Source organism: Somniosus microcephalus, chromosome 9 (assembly GCF_052327205.1).
Source record: "Somniosus microcephalus isolate GS21.2 chromosome 9, FLI_Smic_1.0, whole genome shotgun sequence".
NCBI lineage: Eukaryota > Metazoa > Chordata > Chondrichthyes > Squaliformes > Somniosidae > Somniosus > Somniosus microcephalus.
The window spans coordinates 243,446,502-243,465,249 of record NC_140995.1 but is presented as its reverse complement, the minus strand read 5'-3'; the positions used below and the strand labels follow the sequence as shown (position 1 = coordinate 243,465,249).

The 18,748-nt window shown below is 46.1% G+C and overlaps 2 protein-coding genes across 6 annotated transcripts in view; one reads left to right on the top strand and one right to left on the bottom strand.

Moving 5' to 3' along the window:
• The window catches only part of aars2 (alanyl-tRNA synthetase 2, mitochondrial (putative)), a 91,251-nt gene extending 80,636 nt beyond the window's left edge, over positions 1-10,615 (top strand). For all 4 annotated transcript variants that reach the window (XM_085998091.1, XM_085998090.1, XM_085998089.1 and 1 more), the window contains one exon: positions 9,049-10,615. In XM_085998091.1, coding sequence (XP_085854217.1) covers positions 9,049-9,213 — 165 coding nt within the window. In that variant the 3' untranslated portion in view covers positions 9,214-10,615. The remainder of the gene's footprint in view (positions 1-9,048) is intronic.
• A 2,630-nt stretch (positions 10,616-13,245) lies between these two features.
• Positions 13,246-18,748, bottom strand: part of lbr (lamin B receptor) — an 87,756-nt gene continuing 82,253 nt past the window's right edge. For both annotated transcript variants that reach the window (XM_085998087.1, XM_085998088.1), the window contains exon 14: positions 13,246-18,126. In XM_085998087.1, coding sequence (XP_085854213.1) covers positions 17,966-18,126 — 161 coding nt within the window. In that variant the 3' untranslated portion in view covers positions 13,246-17,965. The remainder of the gene's footprint in view (positions 18,127-18,748) is intronic.

Below are 18,748 nucleotides of genomic sequence, written 5' to 3'. Positions count from 1 at the left end.
GTGTTTGTCAATTAGGGTCTGTAGGGTGAAGATATGATCGGATGTTCTATAGTTTGGCAGGAATCCAATTTGGCTTTTACTCAAGACATTGTGCTCTTCAAGGAAGTTTATAAGTCTTTTGTTTATGATGCTACAGAATACCTTCCCCAGGTTACTGTTTACACAGATGCCTCGATAGTTGTTTGGGTCGATTTTGTCCCCACTTTTGTATATGGGTGTTATGAGTCCTTTGTTCCAGATGTCAGGGAAATAACCGACACTCAGAACCAAGTTGAAGAGTTTTAGGATAGCCAGTTTCAGTTTGTCGTCTGCGTGTTTAATCATCTCGTTTAGTATGCCGTCTGTCCCGCAAGCTTTTCCTGGTCGCAGGTCCTTGAGTTTTTCAAGAAGTTCTTTTTCTGTTATTATGGCGTCTAGCGGGTTTTGGTTATCTTTTATGGCCATTTCAAGCTTTTCCAGTTTTTTGCGTATTTGGTGTTGCTCTGGTCTTAGTGTGTTTTTCTGGTATAATTTTTCAAAGTGGTTTACCCATGTGTCCCCATTTTGAATGGACAAATCGTCGTGTTGTTTTTTGTGTAGTGTTTTCAAGTTGTCCCAGAAACAATTCGACTCAATGGATTCCTCCATGGAGCTGAGTGTATTCTTAATAAATTGCTCTTTTTTGGTCCTGAGTGTGTTTCTGTATTGTGTTAGCGTCTGACAATAAGTAAGGCGTAATTCCTCGTTTTCTGGATGTCTGTGTTTTTGGTTTGATAGTTTTCTAAGTTTTTTCCTCATGTTATGGCAATCATGGTCAAACCATTTTTCATAGTTTTTTGTTTTGGGTTTGTTCTTGCGAGCTTTCAAGTTTGCATTTGTTGCCAAATTATCAAAAATATTGTTTAGTTTACTAACTGCCCGGTTTACGCCTTCTTTATTGTGAGTGTATATGTTATCCAGAAAGGTGTCTAAGAGAGCTTGAGTTGATACATTGCTAATTGTTTTCTGGTATTTTTCCGTGTCATTTTTGGCCCATCTGTACGATTTTTTGGTGTTGTACAGTTTACTGGGTTGTGTTTCTATGTTGTTTGTTTCTGTCTTTTTGAGAAACATAGTAATTTGGCTGTGATCTGACAGTGTTGTTTGTGGTTTGACTGTGAATGCTCTGAAAGAGGATGGGTCCAAGTCTGTAATCATATAATCTACTGTGCTGCAGCCAAGAGGTGAGCAGTAGGTCGATCTTCCTAGGAGGTCTCCTATGAACCTACCATTGACAATGTACAGACCCAGGTTTCGACAGAGCTGTAGTAGCTGTTTACCGTTGGTATTTGACTGCTTGTCGCAGTTATGCCTGTATGGAAGGGAAGGGATGTCAAAGTGGTTATTCCCGAATACGTAATTGTTTCCCTGATTATTGGTGAAGTCTGGTTCTTCGCCCGTTCTTGAATTGAGGTCCCCACAGATCAACACGTTCCCCTGGGCCTGGTATTGGATAATTTCCCCCTCCATGTTGGAGAAGGTGTCCTCTTTGTAGTACGGGGAATCGATTGGAGGGATATAAAGTGCGCAAATGTAAACATCTTGGGTGTTTGAGATAATCTCCCTCTCAAGTTTGAGCCACATATGGTTTTCGCCCTTTTTTATAAATTTGATGTAATTCTTAAGTTCTGTTTTAAACCAGATCAGTATGCCTCCGGAGTCTCTGCCTTGGGTTACACTTGGTAATTTATTGGAGGGGACCACTAGCTCAGTGTACCCTTGGGGACAGCCGGTGTGTCCTTTTCCTTTATACCAAGTTTCCTGTAAAATGATAATATCTAGATCTTTAGTTTCCTCTATGAACTCTGGGGTCCTACTCTTCACTTCTCGCAGTGAAGAGCGTAGACCTTGGATATTCCAGGTCGAAATATATAAGGATTTCATGTTAAGTTTTATCTTTTTCTATGATAGGTTAAAGAGTGGTACGTGTTTGTCGTGTCTAAGTGTGGGGAAAAAAAAGATCACCCCAGTTGTCTACAAAAGTTAATACAATTTGGTTACAGTTCTTTCTATTAATTAGTCCTTGATCCATAAGGTGGAAGTAGATGCTGCTGCACATCTGCTTATTGTCTCTTAATAGATTGTTTCTGTCTGAGGTATTGCGTACGTCCTGTGCATCTCTCCCTCTGTCTGGCTGGTAGCGGTCCTATTCCACCGTGGGACAGGAGTGGTGCAGGTCTGATAATGTTGTTTTGCATGGGGATCCTCTCCGGTCTCGGTTGGTGTGGTGGTGGTCTTTGTAGTGTTCCTGATATGTACCCCGCTGATCTCTGGTGGTCGGGGGGGGGGGGTCCTCTTGGAGTCTGGGTATGGACCCGGTTAAAAGCGACGTCCTTCAGGGCTTTAGCAAAGATCGATATTTTTTGCCTTTGGATGTGGACGTGGTCGTAAAGACATTCTTCATCGAGGGTGGGGTGTTGGGCCAGGTGTACGTTGTGGTTTGATTCGCATTCTGTTGCTATGCTGGCATTTATCTCATGAATTGTGTTGTTGAAGTCTGTTCTCGGCAATATTGTGGAAACAGTGATTCTAGTGTTTGGAAATGTACTGCTTGCCTTCCTAATCATTGCTCTGAGCGATGTTGCTACCTCTTTCTGTTTGGCCTTTAGGTCATTTGTGCCCGTGTGTATTATTATGTGTTGGGGGGAGCCTAACCTGGCTTTGGTCAGCCATCCCATGGCTCTGTCTGTTGTTGGGCACCAAATCTTTTCTACTTTACTTCTAGGGAAGAGCTTTTTCTCCCATAGAAATTTCCCATTTGAGTCTATGAGTATTACGACGTCAGCCTTGTTTGTGTTTACTGTCTGGTGGCTTTCGCCTGGACTCATAGTGTGTGTGCTGGGCTGGGGTGTCTGGTGTGTGCGTACCTCTTGTGAGCGGCTCGCTTGTGGTTCCATGGTGGTGGGGGAAGATTGCGAGTCAGTATGCTGGTCGGTCTGTGTGGCACCCCTTGTATTGTGTGTCTGTTGCTTTTGTTCCGTGTGGGAGTGCAGCCGTTCCGTCCGGCTCTCTCTTGTCTTATCTCTAGTCTCTGGTTGCTGGTCTAATGGTGTTTTCTCTCCTCTATGGCTCTCTTCTTTTTCCTGCAGCTCTTTCACCTGATTCTTAAGTAGATTCACCTGGTTATCAAGTCTATTCAGCTCTCTCTTGTGTCTCTCCCTCTCCTGCTTTTGTTTGTCATTCAATTTGAGGACCTCCTCTCTAAGTTTAACCATCTCTATCTCTAATTGATTAAATTTATCTTTTGGTTGTATCTGGCTGTGTGATCCCGGGGTATGTGTCTGGTCAGCCCTGGAAGGCTCACTCACTTCCTGGCTAAGCTGGTCGGCCCTGGAAGGCTCACTCACTTCCTGGCTATGCTGCTCTTCTCTTGGTGGGCTGGGAATGGTAGGGGAACTATGTGTGGCTTCCTCCGTGGTAGTTATGCTGGGGTTTGTCAGTTGTATCGTGTGGCTGTGGTTCCCCGGGGTTAGTGTCTGGTTTGAACTGTGTGGCTCGTTCATCCCTTGACCATGCAGATTTTCTCCTGGTAAGTTGTCAATGTTGGGGGGAGTGCGGGCCACTCTGGGGCTGTTCATTCCCCTCGTAGTTGATCTTTTCAGTGTCCTGAAGGCCGTTGCAAATTTGTCGAGGTTGCCTTGCACTAATATTGTTCCGGTATTGTACGCGTTGACAGTCGTGATTGAACTGTCTCCTGGTGTGTTAATTTTCATTATGGACCCATTTGCGGTATTTTTTAGCTTAACACTGGTATAGTGTGATTTTATTGCTCTGATCCAAGCCGCTGGCTGATCTGAGTAGAATATGAGGTTACTTTTTGTCCCATTGTTGTAACAGTCAGTAAAGAGAGTTTCTGGTTTTTCTCTCATCTGAGCATGCTTGATCGTTTTTATAGCTTTTTTTGTGGTGTTGGGGGGAATCTGGAAGCGGGGCTGTTGTGGATCTTCTGATTCGCTCATTTTTGGTAAAGTATTGTTGATCTTAGAATAAGCTTTTCTGGGGCCCCGGGTTTGGTGTTACCCTCTCCCTGTTCGCGAACTTTCCCGGTCCCCCTCTCCGACCCCGTGGTCCCTGGGCCTCGGCTCCTGGGTTCACCCTTCTCAGGTCTGAGTCTGTGAGCCGCTGTTTCCCGGTGCCTTCGGGCTGTTCCCCTCCCCCTCAGTGGTCTCTGGGCCTCTGTTTCGGCCTGGCTCCTCGGGCCTTTCCCTGGGCCTCCCTCCCTGGGCCCTGTACTCACGGTCTTGGTTGCGAGCCTTCTGGTTGCTCTCCTTCTCCTCAGAGGTCTCTGTGCCTGCTGGCCTGGCTCCTCGGGCCTTTCCCGTGCTGGATTGTTGGGCTGCGGCCCGAGTCCCCTCGGCTGTGCCGATTGCTGGATTTCCGGGCTGCGTTCCGAATCTCCTCGGCTGTGCCGATTTCTGGGATGCGGCCCGAGTCCTCTCCGCTGTGCCGATTGCCGGGCTGCGTTCCGGATCTCCTCGGCTGTGCCGATTTCTGGGATGCGGCCCGAGTCCTCTCCGCTGTGCCCGTTGCCGGGCTGCGTTCCGATTTCTGGGATGCGGCCCGAGTCCCCTCGGCTGTGCCGGTTGCTGGACCGCTGGGCTGCAGCCCGAGTCACCTCGCCTCCTCGAACTCGGTCCCGATGCCGCCGACTCAACCACCGCTGCTGAAGCCCCGTGTGGCTGCCGTTCACTGGTTTGTGTAGTTCTTCTGTTGTTTTTTTTTTTTTTTGCTTTGGCTTTTTTTTCCCCTCTATTTTCCTCTGGGTTTTTTTTTCTTTGGTAGTCTTTCTGGCGGTCTTTTCCTTCTCTACTTTGTCTAGACTAATCTAAACTTAAACTAAACTAAACTAACTTAACTAGAACTAAATTTAATTTTAAAACCTTTTAAAAATTGAAATGAAATGAAACTTTTTTTCCCCACTTTAGACACTAAAAACACTAAAATCTCAGCAGCCCATCTTCAGCGTGTGTATTCACTCCGTCTGCTCCGACACACTCAAAGTACCATGGCAGACGGACAGCTGGTCTCGCCTTGCCGAGAATGCCGGTAACAGAGGATCACCCCGTGTTGGCCATCCTTTCACTGTCACCTCGTAGACTCTGGACAGTGTCGGGTCGTTCCTGGTTTCTCTTTCAATACTTGCGTTGGTGACAGGTAAACACTCGATAATGGTCGAATGAAATAACTCAACAGGGTCAACTTCCGTCGTGTCTTCATCTTCAGGTAGTGGCAGGCGCGACAGGCCATCAGCATTGCCATGCTGTTTCGTACCTTTGAGTTCTATCTGATATTGATGTGCCCCTAAGAAAAGAGACCATCTCTGGAGATGCTGTGCTGTCATCACCGAAACACCCTTCTTAGGGTTAAAAATGGACACCAACGGTTGATGGTCCGTCAGAAGTGTGAATTTTTGGCCCTGTAGGTAATGATTAAACTTCTTCACTCCCCATACAAGGCTAAGGGCCTCCCTATCGATCTGCGCATAGTTGCGCTCAGCGGAGGTCAATGATCTGGATGCAAACGCGACTGGCCTTTCCGTGCCATTTGGCAATTTATGTGAGAGTACTGCCCCAATACCATATGGAGAAGCATCACAAGCCAACCGAATAGGCAGTGTCGGGTTGAAGTGAGCCAACACTTCCTCTGAGGTGATCAATTCTTTGCTTTTGCGAAATGCCTTCTTACAGTTTTCGCCCCAGTCCCATGGTACCCCTTTCTGTAAAAGAGCGTTCAACGGATGCAGCACCGTGGATAGATTTGGCAGAAATTTATGGTAGTAGTTAATTAATCCTAGAAACGACCTCAACTGAGAGACATTCTCCGGAGCGGGAGCCTTTACAACTGCCGCTATCTTGTCAGGAGACTTATGAAGCCCCTCCCAGTCAATGACATGACCACAGTACGAGATCCGCTTCTGGAAGAACTCACATTTCTGCCGATTTACCCTAAGTCCATACTCTTTCAGTCTGTTGAGCACCAGTTCCAAGTTAGCGAGATGCTGTTCATCACCATCACCTGTGATCAGAATGTCGTCCAGGTAACGTGTGCCTGGAATTCCCTGTAATACCTGCTCCATGGCCCTCTGCCAAATTGCTGGAGCCGATGCCACACCAAAAACCAGCCTATTGTACCGGTACAACCCTCGATGCGTGTTGATCGTGAGGTATTGGCGTGACTCTTCTTCAACCTCCATCTGCAAGTACGCCTGCGCCAGGTCTATCTTGGTGAAGTGTTTCCCGCCAGACAGTGAAGCGAAAATATCCTCAATCCGTGGAAGCAGATACTGCACCGTGTGAAGCACCGGATTAACGGTGATTTTGAAATCTCCACAGATGCGAACCTTCCCTGGTTCTCCTGGCTTGTTGCTCGAAGGACGTTTCATAACGGGAACAATGGGCGTAGCCCACTCACTCCAATCTACTTTAGACAGTACCCCTGAACGTTCTAGTGCTTCCAGCTCCGCTTCAACCGCAGGTCGTATTGCATAGGGTACCGGTCTGGCTTTAAAAAATTTTGGTTGTGCATGTTCATCAATCTTGATGTTTGCCGTAATTCCTCTCAGTGTTCCCAGTCCCGGCTGGAACACCTCTTTAGCCTCAACCAATATTCTGGACAATCGTTTAGGTTTGACAGCTGTTTCCCCGGAATCTACCGTTAGTGCTTTCAAGGAGTGCCAGTCCATATTCATTTTCCTAATCCACTCCCGTCCTAGTAGTGGTGGACCTCCTTCAGGTAGCACATATAAGTCCATTACTTGGCTTCCTTCGCCCTTGTGGACCACTTCTACCTCTCTTTTTCCGATGGGGTGCACTCTTTGCCCCGTGTACGTTTTCAATATAATCCCCGTATCCTGTAAGGGAATATGTTGGAATAACCTTCTGTAATCTTTCTTATTCATGACCGTCAATGCCGATCCAGTGTCCAATTCCATTTTTACTTGGACTCCTGCTATCTTAAGAGTGACCCAAATTGTCTGGAGGTCTGTATCCTTACCAACGTTGTGTATTCTTAAGCTATCCAGTTCATTACTGCTAGCGTCTGAATCTGACTTCTGTTCAGTCAAACTGTTCTTTGTCACCTTGTGTACCTTTGCATATTTTCCTTGCGGTGACTTTTTATTGCTGGTCTTCTTTCCTGACCGGCATACTTTAGCTATGTGGCCAAACCTGCCACACGTTCTGCATTCTTGGTTTTTAAACCAACACTGGTTCTGATCGTGCGTTGTCTTTCCACAACGATAACATTTGACAGAACTCAAACCCAATTTGTTTGTACCGAGTTCCGGTGGCCGTAGCTGCATTACTGCCGTGCCTCTCGCTGCGGCCTCGTGTGCTGCTGCCATAGTGACCGCCTTCTCGAGAGACAGCTCATTCTCCTCGAGCAGTCGCCTTTGTGTATCCTGTTTAAATAAACCACACACAAATCTATCTCGAAGTGCCTCTGTCAGTCCCGTTCCAAACTGACAATATTTTGCTAGCTTACGTAATTCCATCAAATATTCAGCATTGCTTTCATTTTGCCGCTGTCTTCTATCGTAAAATTTAAATCGTTCCGCTAGCATCAGCGGCGTGGGGCTAAGATGATTTTTTAGGACAGTAACAATCTGTTCGAACGTCTTATCCACCGGTTCATCTGGTGATAACAGGTGTTTCAATTGCCCGTATGTCTTCGCACCCATTAAGTTTAGTAATGTTAGTGCTTTATCTGTCTCAGGAATTTTATTTGCCTTACAATAGTTTTGTATGCGTTCTACATACATAGCCCAGTCTTCTATATCACTGTCGAAGGCATTAATGTTCCCATGTTTAGGCATCGTAGCAATTTATCGTATTTTTAATGTTATCTAAGATGGCGGCTTCCCGCTCTTGCCGTCGTCCTCCGCCCACAAAATGGCGGTTTTCCCGCGCTTGGCGGTCTTCACCCGTCCCCCGACGCTGTCTCCGCTTCACCGCGGCTCTCGCGCCTTCAGTTTCCCCAGACGCTGCGCCTTTAGCCCGAATGCGGCCCTTATCTCCGGTCGCGATCGATGTCCCGCGCTGCGCCTCTCGCTCGAAAGCGGCCCGGCCCTTATCTCTGGTCGCGATCGACCTCACCGCCCTTATTCCTCCGTCTTCCCAGCCCCGTCTGTACAGCCAACGCGGTTGACTTTCTGTTGCGTCGCTGCCCGGCTTACCCACCACGAGGTAGTAGAAGAAGCTGACAGTCGCTGATGGAGGCTTCAAGGTCAGGATGTCTTCTGCACTCCGGTTACTCGATGCCTGCCGCTCGACGTGTCTTCCCGTAGGTGATGAGGGTGGAAACCTCTCTTCGACGTCCTGTCTGTGGACGAAGTCGCCGTGGAAATTACTGCAGCAGGGTAAGAATCGGACTCGTCGCCACTGTTAAGTCTGTGTGTTATAGTGAGAATTACTACACAGACCACAAGAGTAAATTCAACAGGTCTTTACTGGTTGGAGGTCGGACTATACTGAATACAATATTATTACACTGTGCTTATATTACGTATACAGCAGCCAAAGAAAGTAGTACCTTTCTTAAGGTGGACCAGGCTTAAGTTCTCTTAAGGTGGAACAGGTTACATACACCATCCCCGCCCTCGGCCCCCCTTCCCCGCCCTCGGCCCCCCTTCCCCGCCCTCGGCCCCCCTTCCCCGCCCTCGGCCCCCCCTTCCCCGCCCTCGGCCCCCCCTTCCCCGCCCTCGGCCCCCCCGCCCTCGCCCCCCTTCCCCGCCCTCGGCCCCCCTTCCTCTTGCTCTCCCCCCCCCCATTCCCCTCGCTCTCCCCCCCATTCCCCTCGCTCTCCCCCCCCCATTCCCCTCGCTCTCCCCCCCCCCCATTCCCCTCGCTCTCCCCCCCCATTCCCCTCGCTCTCCCCCCCCCCATTCCCCGCGCTCTCGCATTCCTCCCGCCCTCTCATTCCTCCCGCCCTCGCATTCCTCCCGCCCTCGTCCCCCCTTCCCCTCGCTCTCGCCCCCCCCCCCATTCCTCCCGCTCTCGCATTCCTCTCTCACTATTCTCTCTCTCGCTCTAGGATTTGATGAGCACCCTCTCTGCGGCAGATTGGGCCCTCGCTGTCTGTGCACGGATGGGCGGGAACGCCGGTGGCTCCGACATTGTCGCCAAGGGGATGGGAAGCAGCACCAACCTGGAGGAAATTATAAAATCGGCAACAGAATATGCAAGAAGTAAAATGTAAAAATGAGCCTGTAATTTCCAGTGTATGAGAAAGTTGTTTAAAACATTCACTCCTGTTGGGGCAGGGGTTTGGAGTTGGACCAGTTGTGGGGGTTGAAAATCACTAAACCCCTCCCCCCCCCCCCTTCCTATATTGTATCGTGCGCTCCCTCTCCTGTCCATGGATCACACTGGTGAAGGGATATTGGAGACATGTCAGTGTCTGTTGTGTAACTGGTTGCTGCAGGCACCGAGAGGCGCAGACAAATGTTCCAGTTCTGCCCTTAACCCCATCGAGGTGGGGGTGGAGATTCGAAGACCCTGAACCCACCCTGTACCATGGCTGTCCGTTTGTGCAGAGCACTGCCCTGTGTTGTTTTTTAATGGGTTTGCAGCATGTCTCTGACTCGGGTCAGTTGTTTAATTGACCAACAGGAGGCAGGCTTGCCGTCTGGGAGAGGTGGGGCGAATCCAGGAGCTGCTGCTCTGAGGTGGGGGCCCAGCAGCCCGGCTAAGATCACCTGATGGGAGGATTCCCGTGAGGGTTGGAATCGACAATCAGACATAGACGCCCACCTCGGAGGGAGTCTTTTGACCTGGTCGTGTGAAAACTGTATTTTTTATTTGGCCAAGAGGCCTGAGCAGTGAATGATTTCAGGACTGGGCTTTGTGTCAAAGCACATTGTGACCTTCAGTACTGGTAATTAAAAACAGCCCATGACTTAAATCACTGCCTCTGTTGAACTAACTGCTGAAATCACATTCTTAGCCAGGGTGTGATTGGCTTCAGCACTGTTATTGAAGGAATTGAACAAGGTTCCCACTCCCATCTCTAACCAGCAACTCCAGCTGGAAAGAGCACTTGTATGGCTATTGGGTGAGGACAGGTGGGGCTTGGCTCTGATGCCCTCCCATGGTCAATGTACCTGCTGACTCTCACTCTCCAGATTCACACATGGTGAATGGTCATTGGTGTCGGGGTCAGTCGGCTCCTCCAACCGTGGAGACATATTAAAAATGAGTTGTGTTTAATCTGTGCTGGCCCATTCAGAGGGAATGTACTGAAAGCAGCTCAGATTGAATAAACCGCTGTCTGAAGCTGGGCTCCATCACCAGTGGGTCCATGTAGTGACAGGCTAAGGTCCCCTGATCAGTGGCTGTCCTGTACTTTGATCAGCCCAAAGTGCCCACGTGCGGTGATACTACAGCCATTGAACGGTCAACTCTGAAAAATATTCAGAGGGGACACTGTCCTTTGCTCCTTTATCCCATTCCAATCACGTGGTGTTTTGTGGGATTTTTGTAGAATTTCCCTCCATTGAGAGAAGAGCGGGTGATGGCAATGATTGATGTGTGTCTGATATGAGATTGTGGGGCCATGTGCTGATTTTTTTTGTACTAATAAAAACTTTCTCTGCCAACTTTTCAATTGTTTTCTTGACTGTTCAGTCACTGTCCCCCACCCTTCCAAAAAAAGCACTGTAAATTATGAGGGCAAGAGAAGTGGTGGGATGTAGAGCTGGGTGTCATCAGCAAAGATGTGGAAGCTGACCCCATGTCTACAAATTATTTTGCTAAAGGGCACGAGAGAGCTTAGGATAGATCTCCAGTGGTAACAGTGCGACAGCAGGAAAAGAAGCCATTACTTGAGATGCTCTAGCTAGAATTGGACAGTTACGTGTGGAACCGTGAGGGCAATCCCTCTGGTCAACAGACATGGTGGAGGATGGCATGGTTGGTTGGCAAAGGCTGCAGAGCAGTTGAGATGGATGAGGAGGGATAATGCACCAGTTGTTTGCGCTGTAGCAGGGGTGGAAACAAGATTGGAGATTGAAATATGGAGTTGTGGGAAAGGTGTGCAGGGATTTGGGAGGCAACATACTTTGGAGAAAGGGAGTCACTTTGTCTGGTTCATGGCAGATCCTCGTAGTGGTACGTCCTTTGTGGGCTTTACAAAACTAGTGCAGGAACCTAAACCCTTTATTTCTCCCCTCTTCTCCAAGTAAGCTTTTCCTGCAGTGCAGGTCCAAAGGTACCTCGGCAAAACCAAGCAGTTTTTCATGAATCTAGGCCATGGGGAATGGCAGTCTTTTGTAAGCACATCAAGTTCAACACAGCCTGGGTGTGAACTTGGGATTGTACATTGAGTGTGTCTGGGCTTATTGGTTTTGCTCTCACCTGAGACACAAGGCTGTGGACTCGAGCCCCACTCCAGAGACTTAAGCATGCAATTTATCTCGATCGACACGTCAGTGCAGTACTGAGGGAACGCTGCCCTGGCGGAGGTGCCATCTTTTAGATGGGACGTTAAATTGAGATGCTGTCTGCCCCCAGATTGATGTAAAAATCCTTATTTGAAGAGGGCAATTAGGGATGGACATTAAATTCTGGCTATGCCCACATCCCAGAAACAAATTTTAAAAAGTGGGACATCCTCTCCTGGTGTCCTGGCCAACATTTATCCCTCAACTAAAGTAATTAAGATCAGTAGAGAAAAAGTAGTTGAGAAACTAATGGGACTAAAAGCTGAGGACCTGATGGCCTACAGCCGAGGGTTCTAAAAGAGGTGGCTGCAGAGATCGTGGATGCATTGGTAGTGATCTTCCAAAATTCCATAGATCCTGGAATGGTTCCCGCAGATTGGAAGGTAGCAAATGTAACCCCACTATTTAAGAAAGGTTAGAGAGAGAAAACGAGGAGCTACAAACCAATTAGCCTGACAGCAGTAGCTGGGAAAATGCTAGAATGTATTAAGGATGTGGTAACAGGGCACTTAGAAAACAATAGGATTGGGCCGAGTCAACACAGATTTATGAAAGGGAAATCATGTTTGACGAATCTGTTAAGTTTTTTGAGGTTGTAACTAGCAGAATAGATAAGGGGGAAGCAGTAGATGTGGTGTATTTGGATTTTCAGAAGGCATAAGGTGCCACACAAAAGGTTATTAAACAAAATTAAGGCTCATGGGATCGGCGGTAATATACTAGCGTGGATTGAGGATTGGTAAACAGACAGAAAACAGAGTAGGAAAAAACGGGTCATTTTCAGGTTGGCAGGCTGTAATTAGTGGGGTACCTCAGCTATTCAGAATCTATAATGATTTGGATGAGGGGACCAAATTAATATATCCAAGTTTGCCGATGATACAAAGCTAGGTGGAAATATAAGTTGTGAGGAGGATGCAAGGAGGCTTCAAGGGGATATAGACAGGCTAAGTGAGTGGGCAAGAACATGGCAAATGGAATATAATGTGGAGAAATGTGAAGTTATCCACTTTGGTAGGAAAAGCAGAAAAGCAGAGTACTTTTTGTATGGTGAGAGATTGGGAAATGTTGGTGTTCAGTGACCTTGTACATAAATCACAAAGTTAACATGCAGGTACAGCAAGCAATTAGGAAAGCAAATGGTATGTTGGCCTTTATTACACGAGGATTTGAGTATAAGAGTAAAGACATCTTACTTCAATTATATAGGGCCCTGGTGAGACCACACCTGGAGTATTGTGGACAGTTTTGGTCTCCTTACCTAAGGAAGGATATACTTGCCATAGAGGGAGTGCAACGAAGGTTCACCAGACTGGTTCCTGGGATGGGGGGGATTGTCCTATGAGGAGAGATTGAGTAGACTAGGCCGATATTCTCTAGAGTTTAGAAGAATAAGAGGTGATCTCATTGAAACATACAAAATGCTTACAGGGCAGATGCAGGGAGTATGTGTCCCCTGGTTGGGGAGTCTTCACTCAGAGGGCGGTGAATCTTTGGAATTCTCTACCCCAGAGGGCTGTGGAAGCTCAGTTGTTGAATATATTCAAGACAGAGATTGATAGATTTTTGGATATTAAAGTAATCAAGGGCTATGGGGATAGTGCAGGAAAGTGGAGTTGCGGTAGATCATCAGCCATGATCTTATTGAATGGTGGAGCAAACTCAAAGGGCCAAATGGCCTACTCCTGCTCCTACTTCTTGTGTTCTTCTGATCTGTATAGGTTCATACACAGATCATTAAGCCTGACGATTACTGTTCTGAAGTAGCACATGTGGAAAAAAAACAGTACAACCCTTATTGTAAATCTTTATTTCAGCCCAAAAATATAAAAATTTCACTTTGTATTTATACAATACAGGTTTTCACTAGTGATAACAAAATCTTAGGTATTGTTATACAGTTACAATAGTGAAAAAAAATCCCTCATACCCACCCAACAATTCCCCATAACACTTCTCCATCAAAACAAAGCTACGATTTATAGCCATTGCCTCAGTCTCAAACACACAAACAGCTATGCACTGCCATTTTATTTTGAAAAGCTCACCTATACTGTGTTTTGGGCCAAAATTAACAGGACTTCAGTAGGAGTTCCCATCACAAACTGGGACTGTTCAATGTAATTTCAATGGGTCATTAACCAGCACATTGGTGAGGGGACCCTACTAGGTGACGATCTGATGGGGGAAGTGTGTCAAAGCTGTAGTCTGCGCACATTCTTCTGTACAGTAAGGCAGAACTTGCTTCCTGGATCACCCATCTTTATTTCTTTTCAAATACACAGGACAAAATACGACCTCCCATTTACTCTCCAAATCCACAAAGGCTGCAGTCTAACCCATCAGGATGTAAAGCTACGCCTCTCCCAGGTCACCTATATCCAATTTTAAGCCAGCTAGCAGCCTCATTTAGTCAATGGGCACCTCCATTTTGACTTCGTGTCTGCATGGCCTTCATGAATCCCGCTCCTCCCTATCCCATCAATTTGTTGCTGTTATATTAGTAACAAGTAACTTTAAATTGGTCTGGGTATAAGCAATTCTGGATCAGTCGTGCTGTTACTGTGCCCTGTGGAGGCAGATGGCTCCCAGTAGCCACTGGATTCCTCCATGATTGTAGATAGAGGTTGAAAGATTACACAGTGATCAGCAGAGAGCATTCAGGTCTGCCTCAACTGACCAGGCTGAAACATAGCTCAAGACTCAAGTCATCCAACCGTGGGAGCACTTTATATAGAAGGCACTTTGAAGCAGAGATGAGCTTCCCTTTGAGGGGGCTGAAAGGACTGCACTCTGGAGGTGGGGTAGAGGGAGAGGGAACATCCGATTCCTCTTAACGAAAATATTTACTGCACCAAACTCATTTTAATACAAATGGCTCATGTAGACCTATGTAAGAGGCTATTGTGCCAATTTTTAGAAGGACGATGCCAGTCACGCAGCAGGGACCCTCGACAGTACAGTAAATGTTACACCCAAAATGGATTCAGGAAATAGTCTGAAATCCACCTGAAACACTGCAATTCTGCTTAACATTAAAATATTTTATATGTATAAAAATTATTAAATCAATAAAGCTACATTTATAATCAAGAACACATCAAAATGTCCTCTAGTAAATTTGAAAGTTTGATTTTTTTGGATAACAGAATTCAGAGTTTCTATCAAAAAATAAATTCTGAGAATATGAAACGTCTCTATCCAGGAGTCTAACTGCTGTTAGTCTGGTGAGGTAGTGACTGACTGCAGCTCTTGCCCTCACTGTAGGTTAAGGCTAGGGTGACTGATCCAGTGGTTTCCCCCCACATTTATAGATGGCAGCTTTTACTCAGGTTATGCACCAAACTATTCATTAATACTGAAATGGTTATGAACAAAATCAAGAAAACCTTCAATGAAATACACAGGCCACTGAATGAAGAGCCCGGGCCCAATACAGACAGGCTGCTGGTGTGACCATTTACTGCCAAGTGCTGAAAGAGCCCTTCAGAAGCCCCAGATAAAGCTTGGTGTGAACATGGTGCTGAAAGTGATTGAGCTTAGCCAGACTAGACTGAGCTCATGGACCACAATATCCTCAGTCCAAAGGCTAGTTCTGACGAAAGGTCGTCGACCTGAAACGTTAACTCTGTTTCTCTCCACAGATGCTGCCTGACCTGCTGAGTATTTCCAGCATTTTCTGATTTTATTTCAGATTGCCAGCATCTGCAGTATTTTGCTTTTGTATTTGTGCTCGCTTTTCCCCTGTCCCTCGATCATAAAATGCTTTTCAATTCAAGTAACCATCGGCTTTAGGCTTGCCCCAGTGGAAAACTGCAACTTGGAAGGGAGCTGACTCCCAACAAGGACAGGTTGTAACAAGCAGTAAGAGAATGCAAGGGCAGAGTTCACATCTACAGGTTTTGTATTACCGGTAGAACTCCTTCACAGGCAGGGACCAACACCCAATTCTATCAAATAACTGCCTGTACTCGAGGCAAGGTGTGGGGACCCTGCCCTCCAGCTTATGCCACTTTCTGAATTACTGTCGTATTATTCATCCACTACGTTATCCTAAAAATCAAAGCACCTCTAATTCATTATGGAACAATTGGTTTCTGATTGGTGGACTACAGTCAAGGTAGCAAAGCCCAGATTCTAAAATGTGTGAAAACCACTAAACAGCTTTTATATTTTTACAGTAAGATTCTCTTCAGAGCTAGAAACAAGGACAAAACAAAACAGTGCTGATCGCAATACAGATCCACTCTGCAGTCAGGGAAACCAAGCTACAGGGGCCCCTCTCTGAAGAATGTTTATTAAGTAGAGGTTCACACAGCTATTGCCTGTCACCACTAGGTACAGCCCCCTTCCCCCTCCACTGAAGCAGGCAAACTAAACATTAAAATGGAGACACCTTCTTCCACACGTAAAACATCAGCCCTTTGCGCACTGGAGGAATCCAACCCCAAGATAAAAACAAGATTGAAGAAAACTTTACTCCAGAGTATTGGAAATGAAGGTTCGGTGTGGGTGGTCCATGTTGCTGTGCCACCGATTGGCAGAACATGGGGTGCACATCACGATTTCTTACAGCAACGACAGAAGCAGCAGGATCAACCTTGTGGCTGTAGACCACTCACCCACCCACCCACCCACCCACCCAGTCTTGGCAAAGGAACATGGGGGTGGGGGGGATAAACACTTTTCTGCACTATTTTCTAACAGTTGTTGATGATGGGAGAAAGAGTTAACGCTGAGGTTTACAAGCCACTCACTGGCTCATTAATAGCATTGAAAACTTAACTTAAAAAAAATCAAAATTGCTGCAATTTTACTTTACAAATCCAGGAGCGCAATCTGTCTTCATAAAAAAAGGAGACTTCACACTGAGTGAGTCTATTTTCAGAACGTCTTTACAGTTCGAGAAATCGCCCAGCCTTGCTGAGTACATTCCTCACATTACACCACTCATGCAAAATAGCAACACAACGCAAACCAGATGGGTCCCAGAGATTGCTGAAGGTCAGTCAGAACAAGTCAACAGTGGGACATTCAAAGACATTTAGAGCTGGCTAAATTGTATTTGGATCCCAGTTCGAAAAGGCGTCTCACACAGTACAGCCAAACACTGTATAGCTTCATTTCATCAAGAAAAGTTCAGTAAAAGCACAAAATCATATAATACACAGGCTGTAACCCCTACATAAAATCGGAACTCCAATCCCAAACGCTGCTTCTTTAAAATAAGACATCATTCAGAGCTTACGTTTGCAAGTAATACCAGGCAGACTCTGCAATTATTCTGTACTCGCAGTAGGGGCCTGCTTTAACGATCTTTTTTTGAGGGAAGGAGAGATAGGGGGGGGGGGGGGGGGAGAGAAAGAGTCCAGTGATGCAATAACACATAGACCAATTGTGTAATCGAGCCAGGCAATGCAGGGGATTTGAGAATAGTTCCAGCAAGAAACCCTTTGGACTGAACTCAGACTGTATACAATGAACTAATCTGACTATCATGTTACAAGTTGAAAGCTTCAGCTAGTTTTGAGTGGGCAGGTAGAGGCGGAGCAGGATGAAGAGTGGGAAGGGAAGAAATGGCTCACAGAACATTCACATCTTCAAGTACAGTCAGTTAGATCATAGCTCTTTATCCTCTTATCCTGCCCGTTCCAAAAAATAATGGGGTGAATTACAAAACTTCAAACTAAAATTACCAGCTGAAGCAACTGGCCAACGTATACAAAAATGAGAAAAAGATAGGAAATACTGGGATGAATGGTCATTAAATGGATGAGAGTGTGTCAAATGTGAAATGTTTTACCAACTAGTCCATAATCATGACAATTGGAAGTGCTGGAGGAGGAGAGTGCAACAGCCATCATGCAGGACCTGCCTTGGACTAATATATAGGGAGAAACAAAAGACAGAGAAAATAATGAAGATATTTGAATGCAAGAGACGCCGTAAACTGCAACGAGGAACATTAATGAACAATTTTATGACCATCTTAAAACACAAGTGTCACAATACAGTCTGCTCCAGTTCCATGAATACCTGAGATAAATGAACCCTTCTGTGACGTGAGTAATATACCAAATCTTTGATTTACCATGTCTACAGCTCGCACTTATTACCGGAGTTAAACAACACGAAATGAGTCGCCCCTCAGGCTCTCCTGTTCAGTCACATTTAAAAACACAAAACTGTGCTACAGGAAATTATTACCCATATGTTTGAAAGTGGCAAAAAGCTGTCTTAAACTGATCTGCCTGGTCTTTCTGCCCACAGAAAGTTTACCTCCTTTGTTTTGCTAAAAACACTTGGCTAATTTTATGAATGAAATTAAGGTTATTTTTTAGAAAAAAGGGCAGGGACAGGGTAGGAATGAAAAATATATAAATATTGTTTAAAAACAGCAAGCCCCATGATTAATACCAGTTTAATACATCAGCCTTCATCTTGCATTTTTTAAAACATATAACAATAATGTGTAGAGGCTTTGAGATCCAACGGGTGGAACGGACTTGCTCAGTAGATGTAGGGGAAGATTCGGTAGCGGACCTGCTGACAATACTTGTTCCAAGCCACGCCATACTTCTTCCTGCACTGATGCTCGTCCCTGGCCTCACGATGAATGAGCAGGCAAGTGAAGTAAATTACATAGAAATACGGAAGGATGTGATTAAACCCTGTAAAAAGAGCAAGAAGTGGCAGTTTAAAAAAAAAGGGAATCATGGATTCAGTTCTGTTGCGGCTCCTCAGATCCCCTGTATTGAAAAGCTTGTGCATGTCAGTGTACTTCTCTATATATCCTTCAACATTCCTCCGTTTGTCCTAACCATTTCACATCACAGACCAGATAGTCAGAAAAACACTCTCAACCCATTTTCTGTCTCTATAACAGTTCCTCATCCCCTGCTAATCTTCCATCCCAGGCATTTCACTCACTGTGCTCAGCTCCCTTCCAGCCCTCCTGCCTGTACCCCACTGCTCAAAATCAGCTCTTCTCCCTCACTCCCAGCCATCAAGGCCTGTATCCACCATTCCTTCTTAATAACATGTCCTGTGCCTCAAATACAGAAATCCCCCCCCCCCACTGTCCCCCCTCCAACTCTGATCACTACTTGGATACAGATACAAGCAGCCCTGAAGAGTCCCATCACACTTGCTAAATAACCAGTAATGTACTCTGGCACAATGGTGCACACACACAGTGATTCAGATATCTGCCATACTCCATACAAAGAGCTCCCAATCTTTGGAGTTAGCAGAGTTTTGGCAAGGTTTTATTGTTTGCACTGAATTCAAGTT